At 40.1% G+C, this 15,408-nt stretch overlaps 1 protein-coding gene and 1 long non-coding RNA gene across 3 annotated transcripts in view; both read right to left on the bottom strand.

Moving 5' to 3' along the window:
* LOC138964089 (ankyrin repeat domain-containing protein 26-like) overlaps positions 1 to 15,408 on the bottom strand; it is a 609,546-nt gene that overhangs the window by 69,683 nt on the left and 524,455 nt on the right. For both annotated transcript variants that reach the window (XM_070335974.1, XM_070335975.1), the window contains exon 48: positions 2,285 to 2,442. In XM_070335974.1, the coding sequence (XP_070192075.1) occupies positions 2,285 to 2,442 (158 nt within the window). The remainder of the gene's footprint in view (positions 1 to 2,284; positions 2,443 to 15,408) is intronic.
* LOC138964103 (uncharacterized) lies at positions 6,783 to 15,091 on the bottom strand. Its single transcript, XR_011455016.1, has 4 exons — positions 13,824 to 15,091; positions 12,796 to 13,025; positions 11,711 to 11,875; positions 6,783 to 10,387 (listed from the first exon to the last, which is right to left on the bottom strand). It is a non-coding gene; the product is annotated as an uncharacterized lncRNA (long non-coding RNA).

The following is a 15,408-nucleotide window of genomic DNA, read 5'->3' as shown; positions in this document are numbered from 1 at the left end:
CTCTGAAAATTAAATATATAAAAATTATTATCAAAAATTTTTTTCGAAATCAATTTAAAAACACTTTCATCTTATTCCTTGTCGGTTCCTGATTCCAAAAATATATAGATATGATATGTTTGGATTAAAAACACGCTCAGAAAGTTAAAACGAAGAGAGGTACAGAAAAGCGTGCTATCCTTCTCAGCGCAACGAATACCCCGCTCTTCTTGTCAATTCCACGTGCACTGCCTTTGCCACGGGCGGTGGAGTGACGATGCTACGAGTATACGGTCTTGCTGCGTTGCGTTGCGTTCAGTTTCATTCTGTGAGTTCGACAGCTACTTGACTAAATATTGTATTTTCGCCTTACGCGACTTGTTTACACTTCAGCCAAATGTGGTGACAATCGGAGGAACAGTTTTGATCACATGTGTGTAACGCTACTCCGACCATTAACGTTGGCGCCAAAACACTTGGTCCTAAATATCTAATGTTATGAAATTGTTACTGCAGATATCATAACGAAATTTGCCCCCTGCATTCCTTAATAATTCAAGTATGTACCGTGATTGCATTTCAGCTCGGAAGCTTAAACATTATTTAATTTGTTTGCTCATTAAAGTTTTCATTAAAATCGAATGTTCACAAACTTAATTGTATTGTATTCCCTATCAAATTCTGAATCCAAAAATATATAAGATGTTTTTTCAAAAAATGTATTCACAATTCAACAAAATAGATAATATTGTATAACGTTTGCATGCTACGCGGAGACGAGAGTGACCTGGTTTGGGGTTCGGCTAGCCAGCATGTCAGCACTTTCCTGGCCTACAGAAGTTTTGGTCAACCTAAAGTTTTACTTGTCTTGGTGAAATATAATGCAGTACATTCGGTTTCATTCTGTGACTATAGTTACAGGCATTCAGTTTCCAGGATTGTACTAACCTGAACAGATCCTGCAAATAAGTGTTAGCGATTTCATTCACATATGCACCTGGTATCAATATCAATGTTTTCCGAAGAGAAATAAAAATAAAAATAAAAATAGATTGACTATATGTACAGGCATGGGAATTGAAAAAAGTAAAAAAGGCTGAACATTTGTAAGTAATGGCAAAGTCGACGGCGCGAAGCGCCTAGCCCTGCTAGGGGGGTTCGGGGGCATGTACCCCCGGATTTTTCAAGTTTTTCTCCAAAGAACCCAATTGGTGCAATTTGGTGTCATCTAAACTCCAAGTTTGTCATTAAATTCAGTTTTTAGAACCATTTTTGCCTCCCCCATTTATTTTTTCGGCAGACACTTTTGCTTTTTCGGCGGAACAAAAAAAAAATTCGGCGGAAATTTGCCTTTCGGCGGACAATTCCCATGCCTGATATGTAATAAGTTTGCTTTACGCGACTTATTTAAACATTCACAAGAAGGGCAAAGCCCATACGACTCACATGCTTGACCTTGACATGACCTTGACCTTCAGGGTCAAGGTCAAATAACTAAACCTAGCAATGACATCATACACTAAGAACTGCTTTACACATTTTTCCTACCAAAATACATGTGACCTTGACCCAAGGTCAAGGTCATCCAAGGTCATGCAACACAAAGCTGTTAATTCAAGACATAGGAAGTACAATGGTGCTTATTGGCTCTTTCTACCATGAGATATGGTCACTTTTAGTGGTTCACTACCTTATTTTGGTCACATTTCATAAGGGTCAAAGTGACCTTGACCTTGATCATATGTGACCAAATGTGTCTCATGATGAAAGCATAACATGTGTCCCACATAATTTTTAAGTTTGAAACAGTTATCTTCCATAGTTCAGGGTCAAGGTCACTTCAAAATATGTATACAATCCAACTTTGAAGAGCTCCTGTGACCTTGACCTTGAAGCAAGGTAAACCAAACTGGTATCAAAAGATGGGGCTTACTTTGCCCTATATATCATATATATAGGTGAGGTATTCAATCTCAAAAACTTCAGAGAAAATGGGAAAAATGTGAAAAATAGCTGTTATTTAGACATCATTTATGGCCCCTGCGACCTTGACCTTGAAGCAAGGTCAAGATGCTATGTATGTTTTTTGGGGCCTTGTCATCATACACCATCTTGCCAAATTTGGTACTGATAGACTGAATAGTGTCCAAGAAATATCCAACGTTAAAGTTTTCCGGACGGACGTCCGGACGGACGGATGTCCAGACGGACAGACGTCTGGACTGACGGGGGGGACAGACGGACGGACGACTCGGGTGAGTACATAGACTCACTTTTGCTTCGCATGTGTGTCAAAAAACCGTACCTGCTTCTAAATGTTTTGCAATGCTGCGGTTCAGTTCTGCACGAATCTTGTGGCTGAGGGCATCGTTGTGGTCCCCATTCACAGCACTGATGTGAAGTGAGGCATCCGCCATACTGACATTGCCAATGCCGGTCTGCAACCTGTTCTTGTGCTGTGCCCTGCAACAAAACACATTATTCTTGACATCCACCTAACTACATCTCTATGCCTAATAGCGAAAACAAACACGATATGTACAAGTAAACGTTTTGAGAGGCATTCAGCGATAACCGCTGTCAATTGCAAACAGTATGTATGTATGTATGTATGTCTGTGGTAGAAACTTTAACATTTGACTAAACACCGAAATACTCATTTCACCTGGTTATTTTTCAAGCACCATCTTCAAACTATTGAACTATTATTCATCTATTGACTACTTCACTACGTAGTCACGTGAGTATTGTGCGCGTATGAGCAAGAAGTCAATTGGCGGTAAGAGCTTGAAGGTAATGGACGAGCTGTTCCACACCATGGATTAAAGAGAGGGGTTCACTAGTCCGAGGGTTCACTAGTCCGAGGGTTCACTAGTCCGAGGGTCCACTAGTCCGAGGGTTCACTAGTCTGAGGGTTCACTAGTCCGAGGGTTCACTAGTCCGAGGGTTCACTATAGACGCTTGAACAAAGGATATTCAATTTGATTTGTTTTTATTTTGTGTGTGTATGTGTGCGTGGATGTGCGTGGATGTGCGTGTGCGTGCGTGCGTGTGTTTTTCACTGCTGTGGGAACCAAATCGAAGAATATTCTCATAAAAACACTGAGTTGTTTTCATTCAAAAAGATAATGTGGTGTTTTATATTTTGACTGAAGAAATCTCAGACTATTTCCCCCAAGAAACTTAGTTATCCCCGAGTACGCTAGTACTAGGGCTCAGCAGACTTTAATTGTCTGTGTGTGTGTGTGTGTGTGTGTCTCGACTTAACAGCTTATTGCTGGGAAACTACTGGGCGCAGCTCGTTCAAAAGTTGATACACTAACTTGATAATAGGTCCGATTGATCGTATTAAAACTTCATAATGTTACCTGGGACCTAAATGCGAAATAAACCACAAAAAAACGACTTGGCGGTGGGAGGAATTCGCGGTGCAACAGCCAGCCAGGCAGTCTGATAGAACGGTGCAAGGTCTCGGCCAACCAAGACTATGGCATACTCGTAGCAAAGCCGCCGAATGGTACCGTAACCCAAGAATAGTGACGTAATTACGTCACGGACGAAAGTCTTTGATGTCAATGCCTCCCTGTAGTCTTTTTCTCTCGCGCGGTGTGTGTGTGTGTGTGTTCATTTTGTGCACATGTGTTAGTGTTACTGTTTGTGTGTGTGTGTGTGTGTGTGTGTGTGTGTGTGTGTGTGTGTGTGTGTGTGACTCTGGTTTGTGTGTGTGTGTGTGTGTGTGTGTGTGCGTGCGTGCATGAGTCTGTACTCGTGTGTGTGTGTGTGTGTGTGTGTGTGTGTGTGTGTGTGTAAGAAAGAAAGAGAGAGAGGGAGGGAGTGAGGGAGAGAGTGCTGTGTGTGTGTGTGTGTGTGTGAATGTCTGAAGAGTAGGGGCTCGGGTCCAGCGCGAGCGTTTTTTATTTATATTTTGACTGAAGAAAGGATATTACATTTATCAGGATACCGCCCCGACTGGACAATTACGTGATCGAACTGCCTACAGTTTTTAGTCATATATTATTATATAGCACCTCGGGTTTCCTTTTGCCCGTGAGGGTCAATTAGTTATCCCACCGACCTGAATTATGGAGAGGATCGAGCCTGGGTTGTACTACAGCCTCACACATAATTTCATTGAAATCGGTTCTCAAACATCGGATATCTATTTGCGGACAGACACACACACACACACACAGACACAGTGAAACCTATATACCGCCTTTTAAGGGGCGGTATAATAACTGGATAATCAAGCGTCTATAGTAAACCCTCGGACTCAGTAGTGAACCCTCGGACTAGTGAACCCTCGGACTAGTGGGACGTTCCCGGATTAAATCGTTGTTCATCATGCAGGACTAATTCTTTTTTGTGTAATAACGTTTTTGTGTTTGGAATTCGTTTGTAAGGTGAGTTGCCCTTTTTTCGTAAATGACATTGCTTTAAATCTTTGGGGGCTTGTGACCGGTTCCACCTGTGTTGTGTGTCGGAAATGAGTGATCATGAAAAAGCCGGGCCTGCTGAGTCAGGAGATAGACCTAATCCGAAGCCAAGCTTGGAACAAGCGAATAAACAGCTTATCCAAGATTTGATGCAACAATTAGATGCCAAGTGGGAAAAGAGGTTCGCTGGCCTCACGAACCCCACGCTGCTGAGCCAGCAAAGTAGGTCACAGGCACAGACAGGCCCTGAGTTGGTCGAATCACAGTCTGAAAAGCCTCAAGGTTGCAAAAGAAAGGGGGCTAGTGCTCCTAATGCAAAGAAGGGCACACTCATGAAAAAGCGCAAGGTCGAATCGAATCAGCCTGAGAGCAATGGGGATTCTGAATCTGATAGTCATAATCGCTCAGACTCATCTGATGGAGAAATCCTTGTTGACGATGACATACTCTCGATAGTCTGTTCGGACGAAGATTTGATGAAAGAAATTAATGGCGAACTAGACCGAGAAGAAATCACTGCTGACGCAGTAGCCTCCTCGATGGCAGATTTGATTGATAAACGGTTTGCCAAAGGACTGGGTGAAGAAATGTTCGCTGAGAGGATAGATCTATACCCAAGGCCCATCAACTGTCAAAAGTTGCAAGTGCCAAAAGTAAACACTGAAGTGTGGAAACTGTTGCCCGTGAACGCAAAAAAGGCGGACCTGAAGCTAGCCTCTATCCAACGTGCTGTGGTAAAAGCCGCGACTGCAGTGACGTCATCTACGCAGGCACTTTTTAAAGCGCAGAGAGAAAAATCAATGAAAGACAGGAAAACGGGTAAAGCCATTGTCAAAGCTAATAGCTGAGAAGGAATTCAGAATGATCGTGCACTTTGTGAAGAGTCTTTGAAATTTGGCATGGTAATAGGTATGGACACAAGGTTTTCAAAAACCATCGCAAACAAATTGAGCTTGACCTCGATTGGTCTGTTCGCGCAAAATCCAATATGGCCGCCACCCGGAAAAAGGACTGCTAAATTACACCCATTGTTACCACGACAGCATTGAGAAATACAACTTTTCACATGTGTTTTAGTGCAAGCAACCCATATCCAAGATGGATTTGACGTTTGGACGTCGTTTTAACGTCAAAGGTCATTCATATGTCATTTTCAAGGTCATTTCATTTCAGAGTGTAATAACTCTGAACCTACTCAACTTAAAAAGAAACAATTAGTCTCTATACCCATGTTTTCGACCACTGGGAGTCTATTTCTGAACTCCTTGAATATCTCAGTCTCACCATTTAAGCTGAAAAGGTACATAAGTCTTTCAAAATGGCCCCCTTCATAGCCCATGGTTTTTTGCTTTTGGGCACACAAACTATGCCCGCTGGATGCATGTCTTCGTGAAGGACATGGCTTGTCTGCCAGAGACCAATCCAAGTGTCCATGAAGCCTTTGAGGAAGGGAAGTTCGTTGTGCAGCGCAGTGACAAGAAGTTCTCCCTCATGGCGCTTGACCAGAGCCAGGGGCACAGCATCAAATTCCTGAAGGAGGACAGTGGAGCAAAAGGACTCTATGGTCAGCCAGAGGAAAAAGAGTTTATTGAACTCTCAAAACCAGAGGTCCTGAGAGTCATTGATGAATTTGAAAACGAAAGTCTTTCAGCTTCAAACAGAGAAGTCAATTTAGAGCACCCAGAGTCTTCTGTTGCTGAACAAAACAAGTTCCTGAAACATCTCAAAGCACTGCTCTATCTTGTGAAAGAGGGAACAGTGGTCAACCCATTCAAGGAGACAGGCTCCCAGCTCGTCACACTGGACACCGGTGAAGTCATGGACCCAGTAATTGTCAACTGCTTGAGGGAAGCTCCAAACATCGGCAAGGCCATGTTTACAGAGTTTGTGAGGGACAGACTTGAAACTTGCTCCAAACCATTGTCTGATGTTATCCCAAGGGCCAATTTGTACACTTTCAGCAACCGGCCACCTGTGGACCTGAAGAAGGGTGCTAACAAGTTGGGATCAGCAAGGCCAAAGGCGGCGCTCATCACCAAGTTGTTTCTGTCCTTGCTAGGACGATCTGATGTTGATATATATGGACGACTTTTTCAGACATGAGATTCAGCGTGAATCTCCTTCCTTGTGTGATCGTGGAAAACTGATGTCAGGTACAAAGTCTGCTCTTCTTGGCTGCCTGCCTGGAATGCCTGATCCTGGACGCTCTCCTGCAGCAAAAGAAGCCTCTGTGATCGTACTGGATATGCCAGCCATCATCCATATTGTCAAGCCCTAGCGTGCCACTGTGTTTGAAGAATACACACTTATGCATTTGCTATACCCTTCTTAGAGAGCCAGATGACCAACAACACCACAAGAGTGGATGCCCAGCCAGCAAAATTTTGCGCAGCGAATGCGTGTCGCAGTCGCCAAACTCTGCGTAACAACTGCACTGGACGCATGCGTAACGCGCGCGATTTTGCAAAGCGAAATACATGCGTGACACACTCGTTTTCCCTCAGATTACGCAGACCATACGCACCTCCAGCGCACGCTTATTTGACACCAAGACAAATTCGCACTCTCCACGCAGACGTCACGATTGCTTTACGCATTCTCACGCTATTAACGCGCTCTCCACGCAGACGACACGATTGCTTTACGCATTTAACGCGCTCTTGACGCAGATGTCCTGATCATCTTACGCACTCTCCACGCAGATGTCACGAATTATTGACGCATTCTCAGGCATTACGCGCTTTTTACGCTCTCTTCACGCAGATGTCACAATTGCTGTACGCATTCTCACGCATTTGACGCACTCTCCACGCAGATGTCACAATTGCTTTACGCATTCTCACGCATTTGACGCACTCTCCACGCAGATGTCACGATTGACCTACACAATTTTACGCAGACCACACAACCGCTTTACGCACTCACAAACAAATAATGGGCAGTGCACAACATTGTATTGATCCAGAAAGACAAAGGTCAAGCGTGCAGGTTCGATAACAGAGATGATCATAATTATGTACAAGTTCTAAAACAAAAATGCAGTCAAATAAATTGATTAAAACAAAGGAGAGATTTGAATCTCGCTTATTGCCATTGTGACTTCCAGGTTTTAATTTCACTGCATTTTGACATACCAGCAGCACGGAAACAAAAATGATCAAAATACTATTCAAAGCAGAATTCAAATTGGCAGAACAAAGAATAAATAGAACAAAACCCTGATAGTCATCATCGATACGCCGTAGTACATGCAGTGAAGAATCCAGTATAACTTATAAGAGAGAATTTTGATGTACACTCGTCACTATATCACATTGATGTAAACAAATAAATAAATAATTGGCACAGCCTAGGCAGCAGTGAGTTGTATCAACATGTTTGAATACAGAACAGCAACAAAAAGAGAAAAAAAGTTCTACAAGCCAGCTAATAGTTGAACTTCAGATTACTAATGATATCACAAACAAACACTTAGTTAATGCCCATTCTCCAGGGATCGAAATCCAGTCAATGTACACCAAACTAGGATAACACATACATTTAGAATCTATCACGACTGCATAAAACATTGGTATGCAATTCACAAAGCAAGGAACTTGAAACATGAACATTGACATTAAACATACATATGTGCCCCACACACATTTCGGACAAGGCAGCTGAACGAAATTCAGATGTGGATGGAGCACAAAATAATTAGATGGGGCGGCGTGAAAGCATACTGGGACAAGGAACAAGCAAGAGAAAGAGGATAAGAAGATAAAAGGAAGAACAAACCGAAGAATAAGAAAGAAAAAAACAAAATAAGAGAAGGAGAGACAAAAAAAAAAGGAAAAAAAAAAAAAAGGAAAAAAAGGGAGACAATCATATGAATGTGTACCATTTAAATAAAAGAAATTAAAAAAATTACTTTTAAAAAGGAGACATTTCAGGTTTTGATTTGAAGTGTGTTAACATATTCACATATACCAGTAACTTTGCATGGAAAAAAAAAGTTCACAATGATTTGAAGCAAATTCAAATGCCAGAGAAAAAACAGAACAAAACCCTGATGTCATCATTGATAATCAGTGGTACGTTCAGTGAAGAAAAAACAATTGACACAACCTAGACATGGGCAGCAGTGAGTTATCAAGTTTCACTACACAAAAGTAACAACTATAATAATGAAACAAAAGGTAAAATGCCAGCTAATAGTCAAAATTCAGAACAATGATATCGAAAAGAAACACTTATTCAATGCCCCTTCTCCACTGATATACATGTATAAGCACACCAACATGACATAAACTCATAAATTTAAAAAAAAACATGACATAAAACTCATAAATTAAAAAAACTTATCAGACTGCGTAAAACATATGTTTGCCATCTCAAAATGGATGTAAAACACGCAGCTTACTCACAAAATGATAGACAAGTCTCCAGCGGCCAGCTGCTCAGCAAACAAAATAAGGTGGCGAGGATCAATATAACTGAAATGCATTTTTTTTGCTGTTTCGGAGAGAACTTTGCTTCATTTACCTTACACTGCCTGCATTCAAGGGCTAAATTTTTATCAGGTGCACCAAGACTTACATCTATAGAAATCCAATCATAACGGTTTTAACAGCAACAAAAAAAAAAGTATATTTCTAGTCTCGCTTCTAAATTCTCAACTCAACTCCAAAAAATAATAAAGAACAACAAGAAGAGCAAACGCTCGATCGAGTCACTTTCGCAGTTCTGAATATTATATGAGGCATCAGATGGACAGGAAGAAATTGCTATTCACAACACAATGAGTCACGTTCACATAAAATTTGAGCCCGGTCACTTTTATAGTTTCCGAGAAAAGCCCAACGTTAAGTTGTGTGTTGCCGAACAGAAAAGGCTAGTTATCTCCCTTGTTTTTCTGATAACGTTCGTAAAAGGCTACAGATGTAAATACTTTGATGTAAAGAATAATCCTACAAAGTTTCAATCACATCCGATGAACTTTGTCAAAGATATAAAATGTCTAATTTTTCCTTTGACGCTGACCTGTGACCTTGAAAAAGGTCAAAGGTCAACGAAACCATCGTTAAAGTGTAGAGGTCATTGGAGGTCACGACTAAACAAAATATGAGCCCGATCGCTTTGATAGTTTCCGAGAAAAGTCCAACGTTAAGGTGGTGTCTACGGACGGCCGGCCGGACGGCCGGCCGGACAGACTAACACTGACCGATTACATAGAGTCACTTTTTCTCAAGTGACTCAACAAAAACCCGCATCATGCATTGTCTCCTTCAAGCTGCCTAGGTTGTTTGCGTTCGACTCCCATAAATGACAAGGAATTGTTAAAACCTTTTCTTTCTATTTGTTCACTTTTTGTTTTCTTCTTTTCTGAACTCTTTATACTTGTATTTTATTCATTTTAATTTAGCCTGAAGGTTTGAGTCGTGTATTAAAAATCGAATATAGTGTGTAAGTGCCCTTGAACAGCTTTTCCAGAATCATGTATTCTATATTTTTAGTATGGGATACCCACAAGAAAAGTTCAAATGCATCCATGCGTCTCCACTGATAGTAATGGTAGTTGAGCACTTCCAGTTTAGTCTTCTGTCGTTCTGACACAACCTAAAAGGGTACATCATGTCTGAACATCATCTGTAGAAGAGTGTGAAGTTTAAAGCTTAGCTTAAATAATGTCCAACAAAACCCCAGACTCTTCTGTACATTACCCATCAGCCACACAGACCTGAACTGTGAAATACAATTACTCACTAGCAATTTCTCAGGCGAGTCAAATCTTACATTCATCAAATTTTTGCAACTAGCATTGTAAATAAGCCTACAGAGATTACAAAGTTCAATTACTGCAAACCAAATCATGAAGGCTCTTCCATGGCCTGTTGTCTCTTTCTTTTATCACAGGCTTCCAAAAACCAGTCTTGAACGGCCGTCTTCAAGGTCTTGACCTGTGGCACCCGTACAGCTTCACGGAACAGCCTCTGCATGACAAAACAAAAAATAACATGAACTTAGATCATCAAACAACTATCACTGATTTGAGAAAAGTCTCAAGTTTATTTCCCGACGCCTGTAAACTTGCTAAAAATCATACAGACACACAAACTTGCATACACACCATACGCTTTTACAACACACCAACTATACTTGAGTTAGGAAATTACAACACATTGTAATCCTTGTAGAAGAGAAGTAAAAAAAAATACCTACCCTAATATTTGTTTTAACCCTTTCGCTGCCAATCAAAACTTGGGTATGTGCATTCCTGACTGCCAGGGAATATTGGAGTTTGGGGTGTAATAATTCACAAAAAAATCTAGCTTCAAACTGGCAGTAGGTAGGTAAGTAAAACCTATGTTGTTTTTAAAGGAAATTGAACCAAGAATCTGTTTTTAGTGTCTAATCATGGAAATGATAATTAGTTTGGCTTATAATGATGTTTAAATATGAACTTTTGAAAAATCAGCCCGGCGCATCTTCCGGTGCCTGTGGATCAAACACAGGTGGCTGTTTTGCTCGCTCCAAGAAAGGATTATAATCACTGTCATCTACCCGTTTCCAACGAATTGTCCGAAAGAAGATCTCCCCCTTCCCCTGTCAGTATCCATAATCATTTGCACCGCCTGTAGCGTCAGTCCGGCTTTGTTTTTCCCTACTAGGGCCCGGTCGACAGTCACCGTTAGCCATTTTGACGAGTCGAGATTTCTCTCCCATACCCTGTCGACAAGGCCGAAAATAGCCTTCAAACGCAAAACCGCGTCACCATTTATGTTTATTCATGAGAATGAGGTATCCTACCAAGCCATTGGCTGCTATTTGTGTGTCAGCAGTGACGTAGCATTTCTGGAAAATCCCGGAACGGAGAAGACGGGTTTACCCGTCCTAAGGCGCTGCGGCTGCACAAGCGCATGACTGGTATACCCGTCATAAGGCAGTCAAGTGGTTAAAGTTACCTTTACTATGACTTTTTCTTTGGGGGCCTTCGGAAATTCATAATACATGTACTGTGACGTGCAGACGCATATGTGACGACATCATACCGTTTGCTAACATCCTTATTTCGTATGTAGTCGAAAATCCATGACACTGACAAATGAGCTCAGGAACTTGGCTTCTAGCAATTTAATGTTAAGCGTAAAAGCTTTGACAACTATCATTCACATGTGAAACATGGCAAATTTAAAATTGATTCCAAAGAACAAAATTTGAGACAGAAATAACTTGTTGTTTTGTAGACATGGATTTTATTTATCTTCTTCCTAAAAGGACCAGGATGATTTTACAAATTATGAAAAACAACTCACTGTCGATGGCTTTTAGTCGCAGCGTACACCATGGTCTCTTTCCCTGCCCTCCCCCAGAGCCCCCTGTCAGCAACCGTGTAGCCTATGGAACACCTTCGTCATCACAGCATCAGTAGTCGTCTTTAGTTCATGTCCACCAACCACACCGAGCTCATGGTCATGGATCTGAAACAAACAAAACAAGCCAACTGAATTCCAAAAATCAAATATTCAGACAGCTCTTCTTCACATACAAACAATTCAATCTGGAAGCATCATACTGTCACCTGGAACAAAAAATCAATAATCACACTTGCTTTAATTTAAAAAAAAAAAGTTTTCAGAAGAGCAAATGGTGATTGAGTGTAGCATTGTCATAAAATGTAATCACACACCTCAGGTGACCTGCATCAATCATTCAATACTATCTCACAAATCTTCATTTGGAAAGCACAAACATAGTTAGAAGAGAGCGTCAACCGTGATACTATTCAGTGTGGACAATTTTTTTCTGACCCATAATCCGATGCCTACACAAAGTGAGAATCAGAACTCACAAGAAGGCACTGTTGCATGTTTGTGATTATTTGCTTGAGTGTAGCACTTGCAATTTTGAACTTGAGGAAACAGCGTAGCAATTTCTGTTACATCCCTGAAAACCTAGCAGATGGCAGCTCTGGCCACAGAGCAATATTTGCATTATTTCTCACAGATGCAATGATCACAGAAAACAAAGTGGTGCATGCATTTTCCGCACCCCACATGAGAAAAAGAGGCCCATCATTGTGCGTACCCATAAGCATAGTTTTATCATCAAAATGTGTTGGTTAAATTCACAAATGTGACCAATACGCATAAACCTTGCATGAATTCCCAGGATAATGGGAAACTGGTCATGACTGAGAACTGATGAACAGTTAAGATACACCCGTGAACCGTGATGACATCTGGCATCCTCCAAAAAGCACACACTCAAGGTAACATTTAAAGCCTAAAGAGCGTCCAACAATAACATGTCACTCTCACAAGATCTTGCTACAGTTATCTGGGGAAAATAGCACAGGCATGACTGGTCTGCTTCAACAATAGCATTCAAAGCCACCTACCAGTGATCACTCCTTCGACAGATCCATCATGTGCCTTCAACATCTTCCACACTCAACAGTAAAAAGATGACTCCATCGAACAGTAGCACAGGCTCTGGCTCCACCATGATTCTTTGGCGACCAATTACTAAATTAGTCGCATCAGGTCCATCTGCTCCTGTAGAACCTTCTCCAGCAGCAAGAACTGATGTTTATCTTGCCGCTCTGCTCTGCTCGTAGTCTTGTGTCCGCTGAATGGAAGAAAAGAAGAACAAAAAGTCATTTACATGAAGCAATACATATTTTAGACAATCTGTCGGCCTGAAAAGAAACCATCAGCACTAAAAAACAATCTGAGCAAATGTTCAAAGTAAACGTGACATCTCTATATTTTTGAATTCAGGAGAAGATGAGGAATATGTACATTGCAATCAATTTTTAAAGGGGCATACAGAGTGGCATTTGATGGGGTAAAAAGATGTAGGGACTCAGCAGTTGGAGATGAAAATTTTTGTGTGTATTTACTTCAAGCAGATTGTTTTTTTGTTTTTTTTAGACAGAAGAACAAACACACACTAAAAATCCTTGTTTAAAGTTGAACTGACCTTAACTTTTCCTCCAAACACTAGAACTTTTTGTATTCATTCAAAAATATTCATCAAAAAGGTTAAATTTTAAATTCAATTTTGCAGACTTTGGATGAAAAGTTACTCTTCTCTGGCATCCCGCGGACACAGTTCACACTTTCTCATCAATGAGATGCCTGTGTTAATTAAAAACAAACATCAATAAAACTATTAAAATAAAATAAAAATTTAAATATAAAAATAAAATCGACCAACCGCCCCCACCCGATTTTTTTCCCTTTGCTGGAAACAATACATTTGTTTCACTAAAACAGTAAAAGAGATCAGCTGAATTTGTTTGACACATCTGGTTATAACTAAAAGAATAAAACACAAAATAAGCCAAAGTCACAGAACAAAAAGACGCTGTCAGTGTCACTATCAATGACTCTGAATGAGACACTCATTGCTATCGAGCCATACCTGTTCATCTTCACCTTGCCGGGACGGAACGACAGTCTGCGTTACTGGCATCGGTGGCGGTGTTAAGGTCACTGTCCATCTCAGCTTTCTTCACCTTCAGTTCAAACAAGCAGTGAGCACCGTCATACTCAAGTCAAAGCTTTCTGAAAAAATAAATACTTGGAAGTTAAATAGGATCACATTGATTCCCAAACCTAACAGTAACAGTAACACGCAAACATCAAAACTGGAATATTAATTATTAAATATAAGCATCTCAATTTCACTAAATTAGTATATTTATTTTCTCTGTGATGTATTTTTTATTTTTATTTCAAAAAAATCTGTTTTTCAACTTTATCACTGCACACGCTGACACAGCCTCTGCCTGCCTCTCTAGTCTATGCATGCCTCGGGAACAAGGGTAATTTTTCTCTTTTCCGAGACTCAGACACAGAATATTCCACTATGACTATGAGTCTATGTCAGTATGCGGAACTGAAAGTTGAACATCTGTGGAAAAATAAAAAGATACAAATAAAAAAAACCCAGATATATGAAGAGCCTATTAGTATTACTACTAAAGCTCCTGACAACTGCTGCCGCAATGACTCGACCAGATTAGGAACCAACCAAAGTTCACCAAGAAACAGACAATGAGACATAAAATGATAAACGAAAATTCAGTTTTTATGGTGCCGTGAGCGACCCGCGAATCGGGATTCGGATGGTATTTTCACTCTTCCACAACTCCTTAAAAACAAACCACTGCATCAATCAACTTTATGTTTTTGGAAAAGTTAGTTCATTCATCCATCTTTCAGACAAAACAAACATGAATGAATAGAACAGTGTTCTTCTAGGCGAAAAAAAAATCGAAAGTGTGAGAAATTCTCTCTGCCATCAAACTCGGAAGCCGAAGCCGCGAGCTATCAAAAATTCAAATTCCCAAATCTTTCCTTCAGTTGATCAACTTACCTATTCTTGAAAGAAGTCAATCTTCATTTCAGAGAGAAGGATAAGATTACCTTGCATCCAATAAGCAAGTCAAAAATACAAGTCAATATGAAGAAAAAGCAAAAAAACGCCGATACAATGTGGATTTGACAGACTTCTTGCCAACAGGAAGTTGGAGATTGTTCAGACAAGGGAAATAACTTCAATAAATTGCTCTTTTCAGTCAAGGTAACTGTCTCCCCTGAAATTGAACTTTCATAGAGATTTTCTTCCAAAGCAAAATAAAATAAAATGAAAATATGCTGAGAACAAATTTTATGTAACCATTAACATCAGCCTTTATTTTGAGTAGATAATTAGTTTCAAAGTTACTTTAGTTTACATTTTTTTGTTTAATCTGAATTTTTTAAATGTTTTTATCGTTTTGTTATGGGTGTTCATATAGATTTCAGTTATCTTTTCTGTTCATATAATATTTTTATTATGCTTTGCCTAGATTTTTCCACGACATTATTTTGTGGAAAGCTGATTCCTACAACAATACCAAATCCCCATTACAATAATTATATTACATGCTAAAACAATTATAATGATAATACAAATTAAAATAATCATATTTATTTTAAGATAAAAATAATCAGGATAACAA

Source organism: Littorina saxatilis, linkage group LG4 (assembly GCF_037325665.1).
Source record: "Littorina saxatilis isolate snail1 linkage group LG4, US_GU_Lsax_2.0, whole genome shotgun sequence".
NCBI lineage: Eukaryota > Metazoa > Mollusca > Gastropoda > Littorinimorpha > Littorinidae > Littorina > Littorina saxatilis.
The sequence above is the reverse complement of the archived record's forward strand: the minus strand, read 5'-3'. Positions and strand labels throughout refer to the sequence as shown.